Raw genomic sequence first — 23,181 nt, forward strand, 5'->3', positions numbered from 1 at the left:
TTTGCGCGCACTCGTGTGGGAGAGAGCGCGCTCAGAGGCGGTCCAGTGTGTCACATTCTCGCAGTCAAAGCCGAAAACGAAAAGCAACGGAGAATCGGGAGACGGGGAACATTATACGGAATATACTTTGGACCTTATAGCTGATTTCTTCAACTGTTGTGTGATCGCGCTTTTGAAAAGGTAGGCAGGTCCGGATTGTTCGACAAAACATCCAACTCTATAAATAGAGGGTTTTTAACCACCGTCCCGGGAGAGCGTTATCTGCTGAGGGGGTGTGGGGCATTCATTCTGTCTTTTGTGCAGCAGCAGATTTTTTTGATGTGGTCAGTGTGAGCCGCGCAATGGGCTGCACACACGCTATCGTTAGATGTTGGTGTGATGTGAGTGCCATGGTTTGTTGTGCCAGGTAGATGAACTCAATGCAAACGTTCTTCGCATGCATCCAACACACTGGGGCGTTTTGAGGGGCTGGGGGCTCTCCGATTACCCCCGTGATGGGAAAACGTGTAGGCCTCTTCAATTATAAGTACACGCGTGTTTTTTCTTAACGTATTTGAGCGGTTCGCAGTCGTGTGGTTGACATGTTTTGACACCTCTGCCATGGCTACACACCAGGAGGGAGGGGAGGGGAGGGGGTGTTCGAGCCACGTCCTATCTGCAGCACAACTTTTAAACGGCTCTATTTATCTTTTGTTTTGTGTACGTGTGCCCCCGAGCTGTGGTTTAACCATCGTTTGCTGCATGACAGTAAACATGGGTTCACAGTAAACACGGGTCTTTAAACTGGATGGGATATCAATTGAGGGTATCATAATCTCATATTGAATAAGCCGTCAGAGCATACACAAAGCGTCACTTATTTGCCCTAATCACCATTTGACACATGAGATCAGATTACGATAAAAGCACACATAAGAGATTAGCGCATGGTTGTTTTGCAATGAGAATTTCCTTGCCAAGAGTCGTGTAATTCCTACTCGGAATCTCCATGAAATCAGACTCATGGCTCCATCCGTAGTCCCGGCGGAGCGAATGAAAAACAGACTCTTTCACCTTGGAAGTTCATAAAAAAATGATGTGGAATTTAATTTACTGAATACGACCTTGTCGGTGGCTCTGATTACCCAATAGCCCTTATCTCTTGGGGTCAACCAGCTAGACTGATCTCGGCTGCAGCAGAGATCCGAGAAAGATTGTCTTGTGCCCCCCCCCCCCCCCCCCCCCCTCACAACCCGTTTTGGCTCCGTGCCTCCTTGTGCAGCAGCTTCACACATCTGATGGGGCCAAGATAGAAACAAAACAACAACCGTCTGGCAGAAAAACAGAACCATAAATTGAAGTGTGTGTGTGTGGCTTGTGTGTGTGTGTCTGCCTGTGTGTCTATAAATGTGTGTGTGTGTGTGTGTGTGTGTGTGTGTGGTCTGCGAACTCGCTCATGTCCCCCCAGCATGTCCAGCGAGGTGCAGCCGAGGCCGGACCACAGCCCCAACACCAGCGGGGGCAGCTCAGACGCGGAGCAGCGGGAGGCCGCCCCCGCCGAGCTGGAGGGCCAGCCCCAGGGCCAGAGCCAGAGCCAGGGCACGGAGCAGCGCGACCAGGCCCAGCCCAAGAAGAAGGAGGCCAAGATCTCCAGCAAGACCGCCGCCAAGCTCTCCACCAGCGCCAAGAGGTAAAGCCGCCCCCGGTCCCTGCAGTGCACCGCGGCCGTGTTCGGGCTGGGCCTGGCTCACCTTGCTTGGAGCCGCTCCACCACCAGCCTGCTTAAATGGTCAAATGCCCAGCATGTGTGGTGGTGCGATGGGTTCTGCCTTTTGGTAGCCTGTTTGTTTACGGTTGTGGTTGTGGATAGAGCTTGTGATGAAATAACAGTCAATAGAAAAATGTCACGCTGTCTTTAGATGAAACTGTTCAATAGTACAATGGTTATTGTAATGACCCTGCAGTAAGAGGGATTCCTCCTTGGTTTTAAACTAATAAAAGTTAAACTAAATCATTAGTTTAACACACCTATCCACCGCTCAATAAATCAATGAGAGAGCCTTACGGTGTAGCAGCCTTTCTGCTCTAGTCGGCCAAACACCACTGAGGCTGGATCTAAAATAACCACTACCACAGTCAGAGGGAGACCCGAAGTCTCACATCACGACACATGTCGTATCGTATGTTGGCTAACTATTGCTCATGCAAACCTTTCTGCTGTTGCTGCTCCGGTTTGTGTGTGTGTGTGTGTGTGTGTGTGTGTGTGTGTGTGTGTGTGTGTGTGTGTGTGTGTGTGTGTGTGTGTGTGTGTGTGTGTGTGTGTGTGTGTGCATGCGCGTGTGCGTGTGTGCGCGCGTGTGTGTGTGAGGGGAGAACACAGAGACAGTGTCTCTGTGTGTCTGTTCAAGCACACGGAGGGAGCCTGACCGCATGTTTTGCAGTCCCATCCACGCTGGGGCCTGGAGCTTTAGTGAAGGAGAGTGTGAAGAGAGCATCCACACACTGAACCACGTAGAGAGACAGTTACAGATAGACAGAGAGAGAGACAGACAGGGAAACTAGAGGAAAGATGGGTAGACAGACAGTTAAGACAGACAGAGAGACCAGTTGAAAGATGGGTAGACTAACTTATATATAGATTGGCGGCTAGATAGATAGACAGATAGACAGATGGACGGACGGATGGATGGATGGATAGAGAGATGCACACAGATGACACAGAGAAAAACTGATAGATAGAGAGGAAGCACAGATGGATAGCTTTGTTCATCCCTGAGGAGAAATGTAGGCCCAATCCGCGACGGATAAGGTTCTATTATTTTGCTTATTGTTATAAGCAAAATAATCCTCCTTGAAGCTTGTTGATGGGACAAATACAGTTATCCTCTCCGATAAGATAATGTAACGGGCACTGTGAGAGCAATTTGGCCAGAAGAACGTCTTACTTACACTCTGTGTGTAAAGGTCAGCAGCGAAGCATGCTCAGTGGGACTAACATTATTTAACACGATCCAGTTAAGTCAGCACACTAGCGCCAGTGTGCTCCATTTATCTTTAATACCGTCGCCGTAATGGGGCTGCCGAGCGTGTGTTGTGGACGGTCAGGGAACCAAAAATACATCTACGGTAGTACTGGCGAAGGATGGAGACGGCGAAGGGGCAAAGTATCCGTCAAGATCATTGCGCTACGATATGTTAAGCCATATCACGCAGCTCCACCAAGCTTTGTAATCGGTCCCCCCCCGGCCTTGTTCATTAATGCACTCTCCTCCTCCTCCTCGCTAGCAGCTCCCCCAGCCGTCCCAATGTGCCACCTCAGGAGAAAATACTGTGGATAACATTACACGAAGGGGGCAGCGGCGCCGGCATGAGCCATGGCGATTGTATTACAAGCCTCTTTATTTTCCTTTCCCTCTACTTCCTACTCCCTTGGAATCAGTGTGGCACTAACCCCCCCCCCACACACACACACACACACACACACACACACACACACACACACACACACACACACACACACAGACACACACATCCTACTCCCCCGGCTCCTGTCTCCTTCCCTATGTCATCATAAAGGAGTGGGTTTTAAGGTGTAATATCACTAGCGTTACTGTATCGCTAAATATCACCTGCGCCAGTCGACGGTGTGTTTAGTGGCAACAGGCATGGCTGCGTATGTGTCGAGGCGTGTTTCTGCTGACTGACTAAGTCTCGGAAGGGCGGAGTGATTTCATGCGGTGCAACCTCCCCCCCCCGGGCTATGTAGCGCTACAGTGGGTTATTATCAATATGCTTAGATGATAACCTATTTATTTCTGCACGTGTCTAATTTAAGGCAAGGAGGCGTTCCACGCCGAAATAGGTTTTGGTGTTGTTTTCGTTGTCCGGTGTTTTCAATGGCATCTATATGGTGTCTGTAAAATTTAACAGGGTTACGAAAGAGGCGAGCGCCCCGGTGATGGGGAGGCCAAACAAGATTTACTTTTAGTTGGCAGAGAGAGAGAGAGAGAGAGAGAGAGAGAGAGAGGGCCAGAGCGAGATTCCATAACACTGCTCTGTCACACTCGAGGGAGCAGGCATGAAAAAATGTGTCACCTGGCTGTTAAAAGATTCCTCAGAGCGAATCAAATCATTGGCACGGATGTGTAGTTAATACTCAATAAAGGGTGGTGCCGGTGGTGGTGCAAGGAGGGGATGTGACCCCACACACATTTCACTCTTTTTATTAGATGATGTGTTTATATACTCATGCGCTGCTTTTTTGATGTGATGCGTTTTTGTGTGAAACGGCTACAGAGAAAGGGGCAGGGGGGGTAATGAGGGGTAATGAAAGTGCGAGACTAAAGGAGAACCGGCACCCCTCCCCAACACACTACATGTCTATACACACACACACACACACACACACACACACACACACACACACACACACACACACACACACACACACACACACACACACACACACACACACACACACACACATCGTCCGGATTAACCAAATGAATTCGGCCAGATATCAGATGATGGTTTTTTTCTGTCTGTCGGAGAGCTTCTGACACAAACATCAATTGTTGTGCTTGTACAGAAAGAAGATAATAATAGCCCTCCCCCTGCACACACACAAACACATGCCCTCTCTTCATGTTTACATGTTGATTCTGTGTGACAGGACTTATTCCTGTGTTCAATCAAGGCAGCCTGGACCTCATTAGGAAATCAATGAGGTGTTTCAGCCTGTACACTTACACATTGATTTCTCCTCTTTCTCTTCCTGCCAGGATTTATATATCTGTCTTTGCAGTGTGCTTCCTGTGTGCTTTTCTTTCTGTGTGTGTGTGTGTAGGGGGGAGAGAGAGGGGGATAGAGCCTGTGATATTTACGCTGTGGTGTTGCGTCTCATTTCAGGATCCAGAAGGAGCTGGCAGAGATCACCTTGGACCCACCGCCAAATTGCAGGTAGGAGCTTGTTGATGGTGGCTCTTTAGAAATACTATGAGTCCACGCCCCTAGATCCTGCGTGTGTGTGTGTGTGTGTGTGTGTGTGTGTGTCTGAATTGCGTGTTTGCGCATGCGTGGGCTCATGTGTCGTGCAAATACGTAAAGGTTGCCGGGCCCATTGAGGCTAAAGGCAGAGGATGATGTTTTTGCATTTACATAGCGATAAGCCCCGAGGGGCCCCCAGGTGAACGCATATCGGCCCCAGTGGACAGGCCAAAGGGCCCGCATTTAACCCAATTAGGTTGGCTGGTTGCTGATGTGTCGAAACACAATGACATCTATTGTTGTGTTTGCTCTCAGGGTTGCTGGGGGTGAGAAAGAGGGGGTTTGAAGTAGGGCTGCTCGATTATGGAAAAAATCATAATCACGGTTATTTTGGACAATATTGAAATCACGATTATTCAGACAATTATTTTTGAGTTTTAAAACATGTTGTATTGATTCAGCATGTCTTTCCCAAAAAAAACTTTTTAACTGAGAACTTTGAAAGTTTGCCTTAAAAAAATACACAAAATGGTCAAAAAGAAAATGTTCCAATCTAAATTAATATACAGATATGTAGCCAGCTGTTCTGCCCTTTCTACAAAACATTAAAAAACAATATATTTATATAATCGAAGAACTCGATTATGTTAATTTTGTGATCGTTTGACGCTAAAATCGATATCGCGATCAAAATTAGATTAATCGCCCTAGTTTGAAGAGGAGATTAAGTGTAAGTGTTATTTCAGACATGACAGGGATGTATGCATGCATGGAATTACAAATGAGAGAGAGAGAGAGTGGTAGAGGTTTGTTAAAATTTTGTTTTACAAACCTTTATTTTTGGTTTATTTAGGCGGTTGTCGTAGCTTATATCTTGACAAGCAGTCGTGGAAACATCACAACAGAATATCCGAGTAGCAATTATGCATTCGAATTAAACATCTATTTCCGAGGCGAGGCGAAAGGTTTCCATTTTCAGACATTCTGTTTGATGACTTCATTCGGGTCATGAAACACACGGTGTGTGTGTGTGTGTGTGATTCCCGGTTTGGGTTTCTATTTTATTCCATTTCATTTCCTAACAAGCACGTTCCGTCATTTGGCGTGTCAAGCGGTTCACCTCTGCAGCTGTCACGCGCTCTGGAGCAGCCTGTGATGAATCCCCCCCCCTCCCCTCCCCACTGCCCGTCTGTGTCCTTCGCATAGGCCTCTCCTTCACAGGGGCTGTCTGTTAGGACGGGACCCCTGTCACTCCCCACCTACGATTAGATTTGACACTGTCAACTAGGCCGCGGTTAATCAAAGCCGAGTATGAATATAAAACAGGGAGAAAGTACGACTGAAATAAATACGGATGCGACACATTTCAGTACAATGACCTGTGGGGCTCCTGCTCCCGCTTGTTCCTCTCTCTCTCTCTCTCTCTCTCTCTCTCTCTCACTCTCACTCTCTCGGCTGGATAAATGTGTGTTGTGTGTATGTTGTAACCTCATGTCCTGCCACCCGTGTTGTGCTGATCTCTGTTGAAGAAGAGATTTCTAATCTCAAGGACCTTATCCAGTAAAGGTCAGATAGACACTAATAAAGAAATACAACACTGAGCCTGTAATCATCATCACAGCAGCTCCTGCTCATTAAAAACATGGCGGCCTGGCACAGAGTTCTGCATATTCAGTGACTCGCTCTGGAAGTGGGAGCGCACAGCTCCTGTCCTCGTTCTCTCTCCGCACAAGAGCGAGAGAGCGTTTCTTGGTTTTTGTGTGGTCATGCGTGTTTGGATTGATCTGAGGCGATAATGTGGCCGCACTCGAGGAGGGTTTGTGGAGGCGGCGGCGGGCTTCATCAGGGAAAGGGGGGCAGTATTTGGCGTAAGGATCACTTTTGCCGTCCTTATGCCATAGGAGTGGAAGAGGAGGAGGAGGTGTTGGTGGGGTGGGGGGTCGTTTTCATCTGTGGTTTTAATCATCCTTGTCACCCCGCCAGAGAACAATGAATTGAATGTGACAAGCGCGCTGGAAGAGTATGTAAATAGACCCCCTTCCTCCCTTACACACGCACACACGCAGACAACCGTTCCTTCCCTCTTCCCTTTTACAATGCGTGTGTGTTTATCTGTAATGTGTGTGTGTGTGTGTGTGTGTGTGTTTTCTTAATTACCATATCTTTTCATAATGGTCCTGGCAGCGTTTTGATAAGAATAGCCCCCGTCGGCCAAAGGAAACAATGTGCGAATTCCAAAAGAGGGAATTAGCTATGCTTTCAAAAAGACATTCTCCCTTTCCCCTTTTCTCTGGCTTGTATCTCTTTCTTTAGAGACGGGCTCTTGTCCCACTGGTGCTTCTAGCTTCTGAGTCCTAAACTCCAAATATCCTCCATTTATTCCAATCACTCGAGTGGTGGATACACTAATAGTATAGACTTTAGTGTAGCTTTGTCATTAGAATACGATCATTATCCATTGTAGCTCAGCTGTGTAAAGAGCCTAATATAATTATATATAATAATAGACTAGAATCACTGCAAAAGCTGAATCACTTTCTGCTACCACATTAACTTGTATTTAGGATACCGTCCTATGCAGAACCCTTACTCCGGTAACAAAGCACGATGGATCTGATGACTCCATTTGTATTTGACTAATGGCGAGGTTACATGGCTCAGTAGCGAGACGGTACATAGCCCTGCTGCAGACGGGAGTCTGTTTTGTTGGCCAATGAGAACATTGCGCTGCACAGCTCAACGCTCCATGCTGAGCTGTTGACAGGTGGAGGGTTCGATTGGTCCTTATTCGCGTTGCCATCGGCAGCACGGAAGGAGATGGGGTGACGGGGGGAAGCAGCGTGGTTATGAGCCTACTACATCATCACACACTCAACGATGGCTTCAACACGAAGCCCTTCATCACTTATTAAGCATACGGAATCCTATGGGTTAGAAGGACAATTAGGAAAATCATGGTGGCCCATGGCTTCTCTCTTTCTCTCTCTCTCTCTTGATCTCGGGCTCTCTGGCTGTCATGCTTTCTCTCTCTCCCTACGCTTCCTATAGCAGCCGAGATTGAGTGTGTGAAAGCCAATGGGCTGACACACCTGGTCGTAATCCTCTCTAATGAGCACGCACACACACACACACACACACACACACACACACACACACACACACACACACACACACACACACACACACACACACACACACACACACACACACACACACACACACACACACTCGGACCAGGTGCACCATTTGCCCTGTTATTTGTGTCTTAATTTCCCCCAATATACAGTATATCCTTTCTTGTATATATTGTTATCTTAATGCGTGTGCTTGTACAGTGTATAGCTGCGTGTGCGTCTTTGTGCTTTATTGTCAATATTGACTTTATCCGATTGTAGCGACCAGATATTTACACTCTGGACGATCTGTGTTGACATTGGCTAATGCCGTCCTTCATCGCGTAGATCCCCAGGAAAGCCCAGGAATCTCTGTCTAAACATGCAGGAGGGTGCATTACGTCAGCCGCCGCACCCAACCCTTGGCCACCCTGTTCCAGGCCTGCCGTAGCACCCCCCCCCTTCCGGCACAGGGGATTTAAATCTCAAAGCATCCCAGCAGGCGGCCCTCCATCAGCAAGGGGCTGGGGCGGTGGGATCAGCAGGATTTTCTCTCCATTAACTTTAAGTCAATGCTCCCTGCCGCTGTCATTAGGCGATGTCATGTCAATGCGTACGCCGCGCAGAAGACAGTGGAGGCGAACAAGGGAGGGACTCCAGATTGCTATCAGTGTGCCGTTGTCGTTGTTGATGATGACGTTGTCGTGTGTGGGTGGGGGATACTGGTAAAAGTATGACACAACCGCACAGCTCTAAGGCAGATGGGGGGCCCCCTTAGTGCTTGTCCTGGGGGGGGGGGGGGGGGGGGGGTTGTCGCGTTGCCAGCTTAGGGGAGAAAAGTTCACGTCGCTCCGGTGATTACATTTTTTAAACGATACACGCAGCGTGCTATCGGTGGTGTCTAAACCCAGCGTCTGGAGGACTGGTTTCAGAGCCTGGTGCCTAAGCCCCAGTGCTCTGGAGGTGTGGTTTGGGAGCTGTCGCGGGGGTTTCCTGATGACGATGATGGGGGGGAAAGCACAGACAGACCTGGGAGGATTGAAAATAGTGTTTAAAAAACCGCATTTATTACATTTTGCTTTCACTTTGCACTTCGTTCCCACGCTAAAGAGTGAGTGACAGGAGGCAAATGAGGGAAATGTGTGATTGACTCCCACGTGGCACTGCTCAACGCTGCCATCTCGTTCAATCATACGTTCTTAGGTTCCAGCTGTGGCAGAGCAATATAGATGCCGCCTTTGCAACCAGGATAGTGGTCATAGTAGTAATCAGGCCGAATGGTAATTTGCGGGGAAACAATCTATATCGATTTAAGAGCGGTACTGCCTAGTAACCAATCACACTGCAGGATGTGGTGGTGCTGTGTGTGTGTGTGTGTGTGTGTGTGTGTGTGTGTGTGTGTGTGTGTGTGTGTGTGTGGGGGGGGGCGGGTGTAGATGTGGGTGCATGTCTGGGCGTGTGCGCGTGCGTGTGTGAACATCTTGTGGCCTTTTGTTTAAGTACTAGTCACCAGTAAGCCAGGTTGACCAGCCTTTTCCGCCTCCTTCCATCTTGTTTTAATTAGTTTTCACAGTTCCTCTTGGTATATGGCCTTTGGTCTCCCTTGTTATTTGTAGTGGTCTATATACCTATTAGTCGATTCTTACTTTTGTTATTATCTAACCGATAAGTAGTCCTCTTTCTAGAGCCTGTAATCCAGGGTTAGGGTCAGGCCTGTTGGCAGTATACTGTTCATACCCGATTCACACAAACACAAACTCGCACACAAACACAAACACAAACACACAAAGAAGATACCCGAGAGGCATGGGCGACCTAACTGTGTCACTCTCCCATGAGAGACACAAGGTCACGCACACACGCACGCACACACGCACGCACGCATCCACACACACACACACAGGCACACCTTTATCGTATCACAACCCAGATTCTTGTCTCTCCCAGTCAATGGGGGTTAACTGTGGCCCTGCCGTAAGCGTGCCTTTGCCCCACCGTTTACCAACAAAGCGACGCTCGTAAAAAGGGGAATTGAAACGATACCATTCTGTGAGAGTGTGACTCCCAGTGCTGCCTCGGTCCCATGGGGCCAGGGGAAGAGAGAGGGGTGTGTTGAACAAAGGTGTGTTGAGTTGAAGAATCTCCAGCATTTTACATTCCCTCTCTCTCTCTGCATGCGTGAGGAGGAATACATCGAGTTGTGGGGGTGGGGAGATGAAGCCAGAAAGAGAGTGAGAGAGAATTTCCTCCCATCTGTTTTACAGGAGAAAGGCGCTTTAAGAATCGGGTAAATCATAGTCACTTGAAGTAAGGCCTGGTTGCAAATCCACCGTGTTAACTGTGGAATGCTATCGGACGCTCCGGCGCGCCGGGTCTATTCTCATCGTGTTGGAGCCCAAATGAAGGTCGCCGTGGCCTTGCCCGGATGGCTCCCCGCCTAGGATCGCTTTTGGAGCTCCTCACCTCATGATCAGTCAATATGGCCCCCGCGTCTGCCCTTCTCTTCCAGTTTCCATCCCCAGTCGATTGTCTCACTTCCTCAAACCCACTGCCCTCTCTTTCCCGCTCTCTCTCATTTTCTCTCGCAGCCCCCCCACACATCTTTATCACTCTCTCTCTTCCTTACTCTCTCTATTCCTCTTTATTTCTTCTCTCTCTCCATCTAGCTCTCGTTCTCTCTGTCTCTCTCTCCTCTCTCTTTGTCTGTGTCTCTCTATCTCTCTCTCCTCTCTTTCTCTCTTTGTCTGTGCCTCTCTGTCTCTCTCTATCTCTCTCTCTCTCTCTTTCTCTCTCTATTCTCTCATCCTCGGTAATTTGCCACAGCCCACTAAGCCTGTGTCTCCACCAAGGCTTGTGTGCGTGCAAATGAGGTTGTCAGCCGTGCTATCAGAAATGCACGTCATGTCTCTGTGCGTGTTAGATAAATGATCATCTCCTTGTTAGATATGGCTTCTCTCCATTCTGAAGAAGAGGGACTGCAGCAGAGAGAGAGAGGCAGAGCGATAAATAGTGCATAGAGTGTGTGTGTCTGTGTGTGTGTAAGAGAGAGAGAGATCCATTTCCTCCCTTTTTGATTTATCTCTGTGTCACCCGCCGCACTTTGTGCACACACACATGCACACGTATGCACACACACTCAGAAATGCGGTACTTCCTCGACCGAGGACGGAAAGGAAACCTTGTTTGCATCGAGAGCCAGAAAACCCCAAACACGCACACTTTCTCAAAAGCAGTTGTAAGAGAGAGATATGCGTTTCAGCCGACGGACAGGCAAACACAAACAGGGGGCACTCATGTTAACACAACACAAGGGAACATTAACCTTGTTTAGCGCATATTTCAGAATAGCTTGCGGTTCACTTTTTAATGTAGACTTTCTAAACCTACATTATCAATGTTTCGTGTGTAATAATGGGGAGAGAGAAGAAATATGTTGCATGTCCCCTCATTTGTATTAAGTTCCTTATAACCACATTCTTCTTTTTCTTATCTCTCTTTCTCTTTCTCTGTGTCTTTCTCTTGTTGTCTCTAAAGAGCTGTGATCCCGGGCCCTTCCCTGATACAACATTGCCGTCTATTAATACTGTGATCATGACAACATTGATCAGTCCACGTGGTTCACAACGTTTTCCATTGATTCCTACACAGACATGTCATGCAGCCACTAGCAGCCTTCAGATGTATTATCTGCCCTCGAATAACAATGCGCCTTCATCACATCCCTCTCCACGATACCACAATTGTGCCTTTGGGTTAGTTTTTTTATTTAAAACACTAACGTCACAAATCTCTGAAGAGTGCGTCATAAACATTCTAATCATGGATAATGACTCAATTATTGTTAAATTCTCTCGGTCTCTCTCTCTCTCTCTCTATTTTTCTCTCTGCCTCTCTTTTTCTCTCTATGTCTCTCCCTGTCACACTCTCTGTCTCTTCCTCTCCTTCTATCTGTCTCTCTCATTCTCTGTGTGTGTGTCTCTCTATCTCTCCCGCTCTCTCGCTCTCTCTCTCGCCCACCTTCACTTCCACTAGCCTGCTGGCAAGTGGTGATAAAGCAGACAGCTGGCCAAACTAACAACAAGCCCTGGCCCACTCCATATTGTGGGCCTAGTGTTGTTAGCGCTTAGCTTTAAACTGAACCAGGCAGTTGATCGTGGTGGTGGTGGTGATGGTGGTGGGGAGGGTGGAGTTGCGATAAGGCCTTCTGTTTAGTAACAGTGCTGGTGGCGATAACGGTGCATACCTGTGGTTTTATTTTGCCGGCAGAGGAAAAGGTGAAACAAATGAAATAAATAAAAGCAAGGGAATAACAAGAACAACGCAATGCGTCAGGAACAATTATTGGCTTTTGGCAGTTGGCTTTGCGTGTCCTCACACCTCTGATGATGTCATGTGTTATCCCCAACCCCCCCTTGGCCTTCTGGCGCTAAAAATACTCAGGAGTACAAAGGGGACAATGCTTTTTCATCACATATTCATCCATTATTTACAATAGAGTAATTCATCACACACAATTATCCAAAGCAACTATTGAATTAATTAGGGGTCATTCAGGAGCAATGGTGGAGGCATCTTGCTCAAGGATGCCTACAGCTAGACTGGGGACATTGGGGTTCAATTAGCATTGCGCTTGCGCGATTGTGTGTGCATGTGTGAGTGTGTAAGCACCCGCTTACACATGTGCGCGTTGCTTTCATGGCCGACCAAATCAGAGAGGATGTCACCTTGTGGGTGTCGTATTACTCCTATGCAGAAGAAAAAAAAGACCCCAAATCTTTGTTCAGTCGTCTCTGTGCACGCCTTGCGTTTCCCCTTCCAGCTGACGCAGCCGAGGAACGGCCGGTGAATTATTAACGCCCCCTCGGGTGGTGCACTCCCAGCAGGCTGTTGGAGCCTCCAACCTTCAGCCTTAATGGAGGTGATGGTGATGGTGGAGGTGGAGGCGGAGGGGTCTCTGAGAGGCGGTCCACCAGGGGTTAAAGGGCGGAGAGGGGAGGGGACATTAACACGCTGTGATGGAGGCCTAATGGAGGAGTCTATAGTGCTACTCCGCGGTGGGTTAGTGGAGTCTTAACGGGAAGGGGGACCTCATTGTTTTCTTCTGGTCTCTGGTAGTGGGGTTAGTGGATAGTGGAGTCTTAACGGGAAGGGGGACCTCATTGTTATCTTCTGGTCTCTGGTAGTGGGGTTAGTGGATAGTGGAGTCTTAACGGGAAGGGGGACCTCATTGTTATCTTCTGGTCTCTGGTAGTGGGGTTAGTGGATAGTGGAGTCTTAACGGGAAGGGGGACCTCATTGTTATCTTCTGGTCTCTGGTAGTGGGGTTAGTGGATAGTGGAGTCTTAACGGGAAGGGGGACCTCATTGTTATCTTCTGGTCTCTGGTAGTGGGGTTAGTGGATAGTGGAGTCTTAATGAGGAGGGGGACCTCATTGTTATCTTCTGGTCTCTGGTAGTGGGGTTAGTGGATAGTGGAGTCTTAATGAGGAGGGGGACCTCATTGTTTTTTCTTATGGTCTCTGGTGCTTTGAGACGGTCGGCTCCAAAGCAAACACCGGAGGAGCCCTTCGTGAGAAGATCCCACGAGGGCTGTGGCGGGGGAGAGAGCGGGGCCACGGATGGACGCTTATCCAGTTCAGGGACGTCGTCAGCTGTTTATACAAAGTTGAGATAGGGTTTGAGATGGGGTTATAGGGGTGGGATGAGATATCGGACCCCCACTGCCGTCGATTTAATGACAGGTACTACCCTGAGAGAGAGAGGGGGGGGAGATTTCTTTATCCAACAGAATATTTATGACACACTCCTCCGAGATTGCTGGCATTTGAAATCAAAACCAAAGACTCCCTGTCCAGAGGTAGAGCTAGGAGTGTTTCGAGGGCAGAAAATACCTCTTAAGGCAGCGAGGGGCTGCATGATGATGTGTCTGTGTAGGAATCAATGGGAAACGTTGTGAACCGCGTGGACTGATCAATGTTGCCATGATCACAGCATAGCAAAGAGGGCTGCCATCACGGAAGGAGCTGAGCTGTAATTGTTTTAATACAATCCAAATCCTAATCCCATCCATTTGTTTTAATACACGATGAATGGCCTCTCGACCAATAGATATGATGTGATTGCATGTCGAACGGGGATGGCTTTTCTGGACATTTTTCTTGTTTGGTTACCCTCGTCATGTCTTTTGATCTTTGTTGGGCAGAAGCGCGATGTCCTAAATGATGTGTGTGCTCTCATGTACTCCCTGTTCAGATAGTGAGGCCAATGAAGGATAGCTCTGTGCAACATAACATGTAAAGCTGTGACAAGCAGGTTAACTACCGCCAGGAGCCAGCTAACTCCACAGGGCTTTAAAACCTGGCGTTGTGTTTCTTGTGTGGAAGTAGTCTTTACTCTCCCTCTCCCTTACCTTATTTGACTCTCTTGTGCTGATGTTGTGTACAAGCACATTTGGACAGGTAAGCCCACCGGGGTTGGAGTGAGTGGGAGAACAGATCAGGCACTGTCAGACGGCGAGAAAAGCAACGAGAGTTGTTGATGTTTCCCATTTTCTTTTGAGACTGAAAAACACTGTCAACGTATCAATGTCTCCGAGTAGCTTAGCAACACGGAGCCATCCATCAAATGACATTATGAATGACTAATATTTCATTATTAGATCAAACCAAAGTGGCAGTTTGTGGCATTAAACAAACACGCTTAGGTAGTTGAAAAGCACAGAACGACTCATTGTAATTTGTCATTTAGGAGCATTTGAAATCTGTGAATGCTTCAACTCTTTCCGCGCCTGTCAATGTCTGCGTTCCCTAACGCCAGATGTATACAACATCATCTTAACCAATAAAAAAGACACATCACTGCCTGCATGGCCTGGCTTTCATCTGGAGAACCGCCTATCCATCGTCCTTATCAGGGGCTGTGACATGGGCAAATAAAACACGATTTTACACCACACCTCCCTTGCTCATTCCTGCCTCTGTCAGGTGCCCTCATCGTCAGCGGCAACAGAACCCAGCAGTGTGTATACAGCCCCCGGTGTCAACCTATCTGCAAAGAGCACTTAGAGCTTAAGGTAGCGTTGCATCGACACTCATAGTGGGTGTTGATATCAGTCCTGACTGCCGTGCCAGACTTTAATACAGAGTAACGGCACCAGAGAGCATGCTGATACAGTTTTTCAGCAACACAGGCTTTATCATGTCGGATATTGTTTTGGAAGGGATTATGATGATACTGCAATCCATTTATTCTGATGAGTCTTGGCTTAAGTAGATCAAGTTCATGCCGTTGATGGATAAATAGATCAAGAATATAGTGTCTGGTAAATGTTATTGGCTTGTATTGGCCGATATGATGCTCCCAGCTGTCTGCCATGTGGTGCCTCGATGATACTAGGTCTGAGCAGTGCTGACGGCTGCTTCTTTGCAATAAAACATGTGATTTGGGAAAGAGGACATCCTTTTAATACCCCCCTCCCCACTCTTTACCCTTAATACACCCAGAGAGTGGGGAAGAGAGAGAGCAGAAGATGGAGTTTCTCAGCCATTGAAAAGTGCTCCATTTCACACCTCTGTGATTGACGGGAAAGATGGTTTCCCCCAACCAATCAGGGAACAGAGGCTCTGATTGGTCAAAGGGACACAGAGGGAGCGGTCCAACAATCTAAATAGCTCTCGTAAACAGACCCGACCGCAGTGAAAACAAAACAGATATGCTCACCAGGGCGGTTCACTGGATTATAGCTGATGGATGGCAGTGGCATTTCTCCCAGATTACACTCAATAATAATAGCTGTTGAATATGACCTACGGCACCTTTATGCTGTGCAAACGGTTTGACAAACTCAACACACATCCCTCTGTGTCCACGATGGCACTCGATCCCTTGTCGGCGGGCAGGTTTTATGTCAGTATTATATAAAGGACGAAAGCTCCTTTGACTATAAGTCGTTGACAGCAGATGAAAAGGAAGAGGAAGACCTTATGATAAAAGATAGTTTGGACTTCCCCCCCCCCCCCCCCCCAGAGAAGCAGACATCAAACGGGCCCGGGGGTTTAGCTTCCGATTCTACAGGGATTTAATCTGCCCACCGAAAGCATTACTATGTCACTCTGGGAATTACTTCATTTTATACGATGAACTTGCATTCCTGGGAGAAAAAAAAGCCCTTCTTCCTCCTCCGTCTTTTTTAAATTAGTCTCCTTCCAAAGGTACGTTTTCCCTCTCCTTTGAAAACGGCAGGAGTTAAAAGTTGACTTCTTCCACTCTTTTACATTTTTTATTTCACCGTGGTGGGGGATTGGCGGTTGGACCCTGTCGGGGGACCCTAGAAGCCTCTCCTGTCATCCACTGCAGCTCCGTGGACCTGTGTGACCACTAGGCACACTCTGCTCGCCGGGATCCTGTTGACCCACAGGGCTGATCTCTGTCCGCCGAAACCATCCGATCGGAAACGCATGGTTTTGCTCTTTGGGTAATGTGTCCTGGCCAGCCGGTTGCTGAGGGGCCGGGGCCCGGTGTAAACATAAGGCGCTGCCTCGCTAAGGAAATCGTAATTGGCCTATTGACAAAAGACTTCACATTGAGCCTCAGGATTGGACTGGCTGGCTCTGAGAGCAGGAGAGCAATCTCCCGGAGAATGCTGACTAATCCCATTACATCTAAACACGTGTTTGCGGCAAAACCAGGCGAAAGATGTCCTTGGCTCTCCTTTTTTGCAAGAGATAAAGGGTTGGGTTTGAAGGAAGACACTGTGTTGTGGGGGGTTTTGTGTCTTTGTGTGAAGAAAGGAGAAATAAAAGCCATAGCCTTCTGTTCAGTTCTTCTTCATCCTTTATTTTAATGTTATTTTCTGAATCTAGGTCTTAATAGTTTTGTGTTTTCTTTAATTCGCTGCCTATTGCAGTTTATGGTAGGTCAACCAGGTTTAATTAATTGCTTCCAATCGTTTGGCCTGGACCGGAAAACGGAAAGATCGAGGGACGGAGTAACGCAGTGTTTCCTGTTTTGTTAACGATTTATTCTTCCAGAGAGAAAAACTAATTTGAGCATGTCGAAAGGGGAGGGACGATGAAACGATGATTTTTGTGCTTCCACAGTGGCCAGTGGCTTACAACACAGGTTGAATTTTAAACCTTTACAGAAACTTTATCTAAAGATGTTGGTGTCTGAAAAGGACGTTTTCAGCTTGTCTACTCAATGGTTAAACCACACCATGTTTCTGGAGTTTCCCTCTACAAATGGGTGAAATGTGTTGTGTTTGTGGATCTGACACTCAAACTGCCTCTGTAAAGTTGCTCCTAATTGCCTGTTAACTGTAGATCGTTTCTTTCCCTTTTCTGGTGAGTACTCGTATGGTTAATTCAATAAATAAAATGGCTTACTCGCAGTGTGTGTGCCCAGATGGTCTGCTGGGAAGTGAAAAGGCTGCATCATCATAAGCATTCATGCGAGAGGATTTCATGGATTTTGATGGATTTCTCTTCTGGAGAAATATTTTTTCAAGTGGGTATAGAGGGATTCTGTCGTCGCTGTGTGCGCCCCCTTATGAGCTATTAGACACACAACGTTGTTTCCATGGAAATGTCCAATGCAGCTGTACAGTGTACCTTGTACACACAAGCCGGCAGACACGAAAACAAACAATCAGGTACAGATCTGTACGAACACAGACACACTCCTCTTCTAACCTTATCTTTTATTTAAACGTGTGTGTGTGTTAAACACACCCTTCCTTATGCACACAAATAAAAAAACACATATAAACAGACATGCATCCACACACATACTCAGATCTCCTCCTGGGAGACAGAATGTTGCTAGGCAACGCTTTCAACCCAGTGGGGGGGGGGGCACCGTTGCTTTAGCACCAATTTCCAAAGGTTAGGGGGGGGCGTTAGATTTACACCAGGGTCACCCTGCAAGAGCATTCCCAATGTCTCTGCCTGTCTGTCTGTCTTTTCTCTCTCTCTCTGTCTCTCCTACTCTCTCTCTTCCCGCCCCCATGTCAAAGCCCAACCTGACCTTCCTTGTCTCTCAGCCTTCCCCGCTCTGAACCTCTGTCTTGCTTGAGACTATTTAGCCAAACAGAATGAACTGGGATGGCATTTTGCACGAGCCCGTCAGTCTCAGAAGGACAAATAAGAGAGCTCTCCCTCTCCGGCCGGGAGTCGTTCTAACTACTTCACAGAGCATTTGTTCTTACCATTTAACATCTGGGTTACTGACTCAGAGGAGCAGCTCGTACTAGCGTTCCCAGGCGGGAAAGGAAAAAAGTCTCTGAGCATTTGTTGGCTTCGTAACACTGGAACCCGCCTGCTTTTTTTTTAAGAGTTTATTATTCTTGGATGGAGCCTGAGGCCTCTGGGGTCAAAGGTGAAATGCAGATGGCGTGAAGCCAGAGCGGTTGCCGTGGGGGGCGGAATCATTCCTGGTTCAGTTTCTCATCTGTCTAGGATGGGATCCTCAGTCCGGAGCGCCGAGGTGGAGATCTCCCCTACCACCATGGGGCTGTGGGCAGGGAGCAACGGGGAAATTGGTCAGAGCACTGTGGAGCCCTGTGTTTCCAAATCTCTTTCTGTGTGTGTGTGTGTGTGTGTCTGTGCACGTGTGTGTTCATTGGCAAAGTGTGTGTGTTTACGAACTTTGTGTCATTATTTACGTATTTGTCTTGTCTTCCCAAACGATCTTCCTCTCCTGCTTATCAGTTTTCCCGGCTGTCCATTTTCCTATAAGATTACTTTTTTTAAAAATATAGTTCAGTTAACTGGTACCATTCTCCATTGGCTGTGTCCCTCTCATGTCTCATGTGTTCGTGGCTTTTCGTTAAGTTTAACTGGAATCGTTTCTAAGAAATGTCACATTCACTGTGCCAGCCTACGGACCTCATGTCAGTGTGCAATAAGGTTTTAATTAAATTGAATTACATATTGCAAGGGTATTTTAACAGCCAGCCTATCATTGTGATGTGATGCTGTGTTAGCCCAGACCTTTTTGTTATTCGCAAGCTCAGCAAACCTTCCTAGCTTAATTGTTTTGTTCCCCTATCGCATAGTCCCCTAGTCATTAATGCTGCTCCTTAAGATTTATTAATCTTAATATCATGTATTTATTTTTTGTCCTTTTTTGTGGAATTGTATACAATAGCAAGGTTTGGACCTTTTGTTAAGCAGTTGACCTCCTATGTCATATAAATATGCCATTTGGTGGATGATTTGCATACATTCTTATGATAGTTGCACAGAGAACAATCCTTTGTTGCTAATGCCATTCTCAACTTACTAGTTGACCCAAACACGATCGAAAAAGCAGTTTTTCTTTGTTGGACTTGCAATGGCCCTTTTATCGCCAATATTTTTGTTTCAACAGTGTTGGCCTACCAAAGAGAAACCAAACATGTGAATTACAAGCCGAACAAATGCCATTCTGCTTCGTTACTTTAAGATAACATGGGTTGGGATGGCGGTCAGCCGCTGAATGGTGATGTAATCTCTTTCTTCTCCGCCGGCACATTTGGCTGAGCATTCCTTGTTGGGCTTTGTTTGTCTTATTTTTCGTGTGTTTTGTATGTAAAGAGGAATGTGGCACGCGCCGAGTCCCTGTCTCGTGTTCAGCATGAATGAGGGCTGCCGTGCTGGTTGACAAGAGTTGGAGAGACGCCTCTCTTTGTTGTCCCTCTGAACGGGAAAAATACAAAACACTGCTTGCTGTTGAAAGTGTGTGTGACGGAGAGAACAAGGGAAGGGTATGTCAGACTGAGACAGCATGGGTGAGGATGAGGTATATCTCTCTCTCTCTCTCTCTCTTCCCCTCTCTTTTTCTCTCTTTGTCTCTTTCTCTCTCTCTCTTGCTCTCTCGCTCCATCTCTCTCTTTCTCTCTCCCCTTCTCACTCCCTCTCTCCTCCCTTCTCTCTCTCTCTCCCTCTCTCCTCCCTTCTCTCTTTGTCTCTTTGTCTCTCTTAGTCTCTCTTTGTCTCCCTCTCTCTCTCTCTCTCTCTCTCTCTCTCTCTCTCTCTCTCTCTCTCTCTCTCTCTCTCGCTCTCTCTCTCCCCCCCCTCTCTGTCTCTTTCTGGGTAATGGGCTACCATAGTCACCCTGGGTGTAGCATGAATATATTGAATATGAATACATTCTGTCTCCTGCTGCCATGGGTAGATGATATAGGCCCATAACGAACAACATTAATACGACTGTTCTTGGAGATGTAGCCTTTGTGTGGGTGTCTACACATGCAGTGTTTAATTAAATGTGGCATTTCCTGTCTCGTCAGGTATGTTCATGTTCTTCCTGAAGACATAGTGAAGTGGTATTCATACTTTCTCTATATAAAGCGTTACCAAATAATGGTGACAATGTTGAGCCGGCATAGACAAGTTGTCATGCAACTCAAGCCTTTTTAGACGTAGAGGAAGTACTATTTTTTCAATTTAAAATAACTGAAAAACAAATTATATAAATATGGTAATGAGCCGAAAAGATGCAAGAAGCAGTAAATGCAATATATGTTATATTTAAGTTGCAGAAACACAATAAACACAGAAAGGTCACAAAGGTCATAACAAATTTATAAATGGTTATCCAATCGTTGACCTCGACACCGAAACATCCAGTGAATTTCTGCTATTGATTACGTTGCACATTTCTCATAATGAAACAAGCAAGAAATGTGTGCGTGTGACGTGATTTGCGTGATCACACTCAGCTGTCGCCATGCTGTAAGCCTAGCCTCTAGCGAGCGAGTTGGTCCATTTGAAATGCAACACACTTACACAGGCTCACACACACACAGGTTAAACCTGATGGCCAATCCGCTCGTCCTTTAGGGAGAAGGGGGGGGGGGGACCTCTGTGGGGATCCGTGCTCCATATAAGGTAGATGATAAGAAAAAGAAGAAGGGGAGCTGACTTCTTCATTTGACCTTTGGGATAGAGAGAGAGATAGTGTTGTACTTGTCGTTTTGGGTTTGTTTTGGACTGGCTGCTGTTGACGTAGGCAGGGCTTTCCAGATTCAAAATTCCTTTACTCTTACTACGCATTCTACAGGTATACCGGTCACATTCTTTGGGTTAAGCCTTCTAGGCATTGCAGAGGTAATAAAATAACAATGAAAATACTAAATAAGATATGTGTGTAGTGAGTGGTGTGTGCAAATGTGCATTGTTTGAATGTTTGTGTTTGTGCATGTGTGTGTGTCGCAGGCAGACAGACAACAGGCCGTTAGTGTCCATTGTTCATGATACTGATACCCATTTTGCTTGCATATGGGACTAAAAATAGAACTGTGCTAACGTGATAAGGCCCAAATGCCCAATCCAATTTCATAGCGTTTTTGGTTAAATTCTTAATCTCTTTGTGTGCTCCTAACTTTTTAGTCTTAGACTTTTTTCATTCGGTGAAAAGTATGCATATGAGCTTTTAATGTGTGTGTGTGTAGTCTTAGACTTTTTTCATTCGGTAAAAAGTATGCATATGAGCTTTTAATGTGTGTGTGTGTGCGTGTGCGTGTGCGTGTGCGTGTGTGTGTGAAATGGAATTGGCTTTTACAACAAGCGATTCATTACTATGGCTGCTAGTTTACTGGAGCCGATCATAGCTGACAGCTCATTCCAACCGATACCTCCCTGTTTTGATGCGGTGTATTATATTCTATACGATTTGAATGCGATAGCCTGACGCTGTGAACACACCATTTAGGAAGTCTCACTCTAGGCGAAACATTACTACAAAGTAAATGTCAACGCCGGTAGGATATTAAGTGCAAGAGGGATGTGTAACACTATGTGGTAATTTGGTAAGCATAAAAAAGGGAACGTTCTTTCAACACCTAACAATGATGGGTGCCGTTTTCAGAGACACAGCGGAAAATAGCGTCTGAAATTGAATTGCAACGCATTGCAATACGGTCAGTCACTCATGTTCTCCTAAGAGATAGCAGGATTGTTCTCAGGCATATTCATTTTCACTATTTTTCCTTCTTGAGAATAGTACCAATGGAATATTTATTCTGTATCTCGTGCCTGGCTAGTCTCTGTCTGCGTCCTCTCTCCTTGCCTGTATTCCTCCAGCGTGGCTCTTCTGCTGCTAGCTATCTCTCCCTCTGTCCCCCCTGCCCTTTGTAGCTGTCAGCCGACTGCTCTCTCCGCGCCGGACCCCCGGCTCCACGGATTCCCCTGGCCTTTGTTCCCCTCAATCCTGTCCCTCCGCGTTCTGCTCCCCTCTCCGTTCACGCTCGCCCCGTCTTCCTTCTCGCCTTCTTCCTCTGTTTGACTCTCATTTTGTGTGTCCTCTCGTTCTTTACTTCTTGCACTCTCTGTCTCTCTCGTGATTGCGCTCTCTCTCTCTCTCTCTCTCTCTCTCTCTCTCTCTCTCTCTCTCTCTCTCTCTCTCTCTCAGTCTGTCTCTCTCTCTCCCTCAAGTCAATTCAATTCAATTCAGCTGTAATGGCATGGGAAATAAACATTTACATTGCCAAAGCAGTTCAAAAATGAAACAAAGGAAGAAAAAAAAGTAAATAAGGTGAAACATTAATGCCCAATTCTCTCTCATAGAAATAGACAGATGGTAATAACAGAAATTATTTCTCTCTCTCTCTGTCTCTCTGTATCACTCTCCCTCTCCCTCTCTCCCTCTCTCCCCCTCTATGGTGGCTGCTGTACTCTTACCAGCACCATGGCTCCTATTGTCCTGTGTAGCCAGCAGAGCAAGGCGTTAGGCTCTGTCAGTGGTCATTAACTGCCAGGGGTCCGGGAAAACATGGAGGGGGTCTGGGGGGGAGGTGGCTGATGCAACGGGGCTAACACACATATCCTCTTGTCATCTCCTGTATCACAAACAGCTCTCTCTCTCTCGCTCTCTCGCTCTCTTACTCTATTTCTCTGTCGCACTCTCGCTCTCTTCCCTCTCTCTCTCTCTACATGTTAGTACTCTCTCACTGTTACTCTTGTCTTTCTCTCTCTATCTTGCTGTCTCGCTCGCCCTCTATCTTTCTCTCTCGCTATATATATATATATATATATATATATATATATATAATCTATATCTTTCCCTGTCACTCCCGGTCTCCCCCTGTCTGTCTGAACTATAAACCGACCATAAACCCCCTCTTG

General features: G+C 46.9%; 1 protein-coding gene across 1 annotated transcript in view; it reads left to right on the plus strand.

Annotated features, from left to right (window-relative positions):
* The first annotated feature begins 32 nt into the window (after positions 1-32).
* LOC307085077 (ubiquitin-conjugating enzyme E2 E2-like) overlaps positions 33-23,181 on the plus strand; it is a 35,689-nt gene continuing 12,540 nt past the window's right edge. The window contains exons 1-3 of the mRNA XM_079749724.1: positions 33-180; positions 1,448-1,669; positions 4,888-4,938. Coding sequence (XP_079605850.1) covers positions 1,449-1,669; positions 4,888-4,938 — 272 coding nt within the window. The 5' untranslated portion in view covers positions 33-180; position 1,448. The remainder of the gene's footprint in view (positions 181-1,447; positions 1,670-4,887; positions 4,939-23,181) is intronic.

This window comes from Pollachius pollachius (assembly GCF_949987615.1).
Source record: "Pollachius pollachius genome assembly, chromosome: 13".
In the NCBI taxonomy this organism is placed as follows: Eukaryota; Metazoa; Chordata; class Actinopteri; order Gadiformes; family Gadidae; genus Pollachius; species Pollachius pollachius.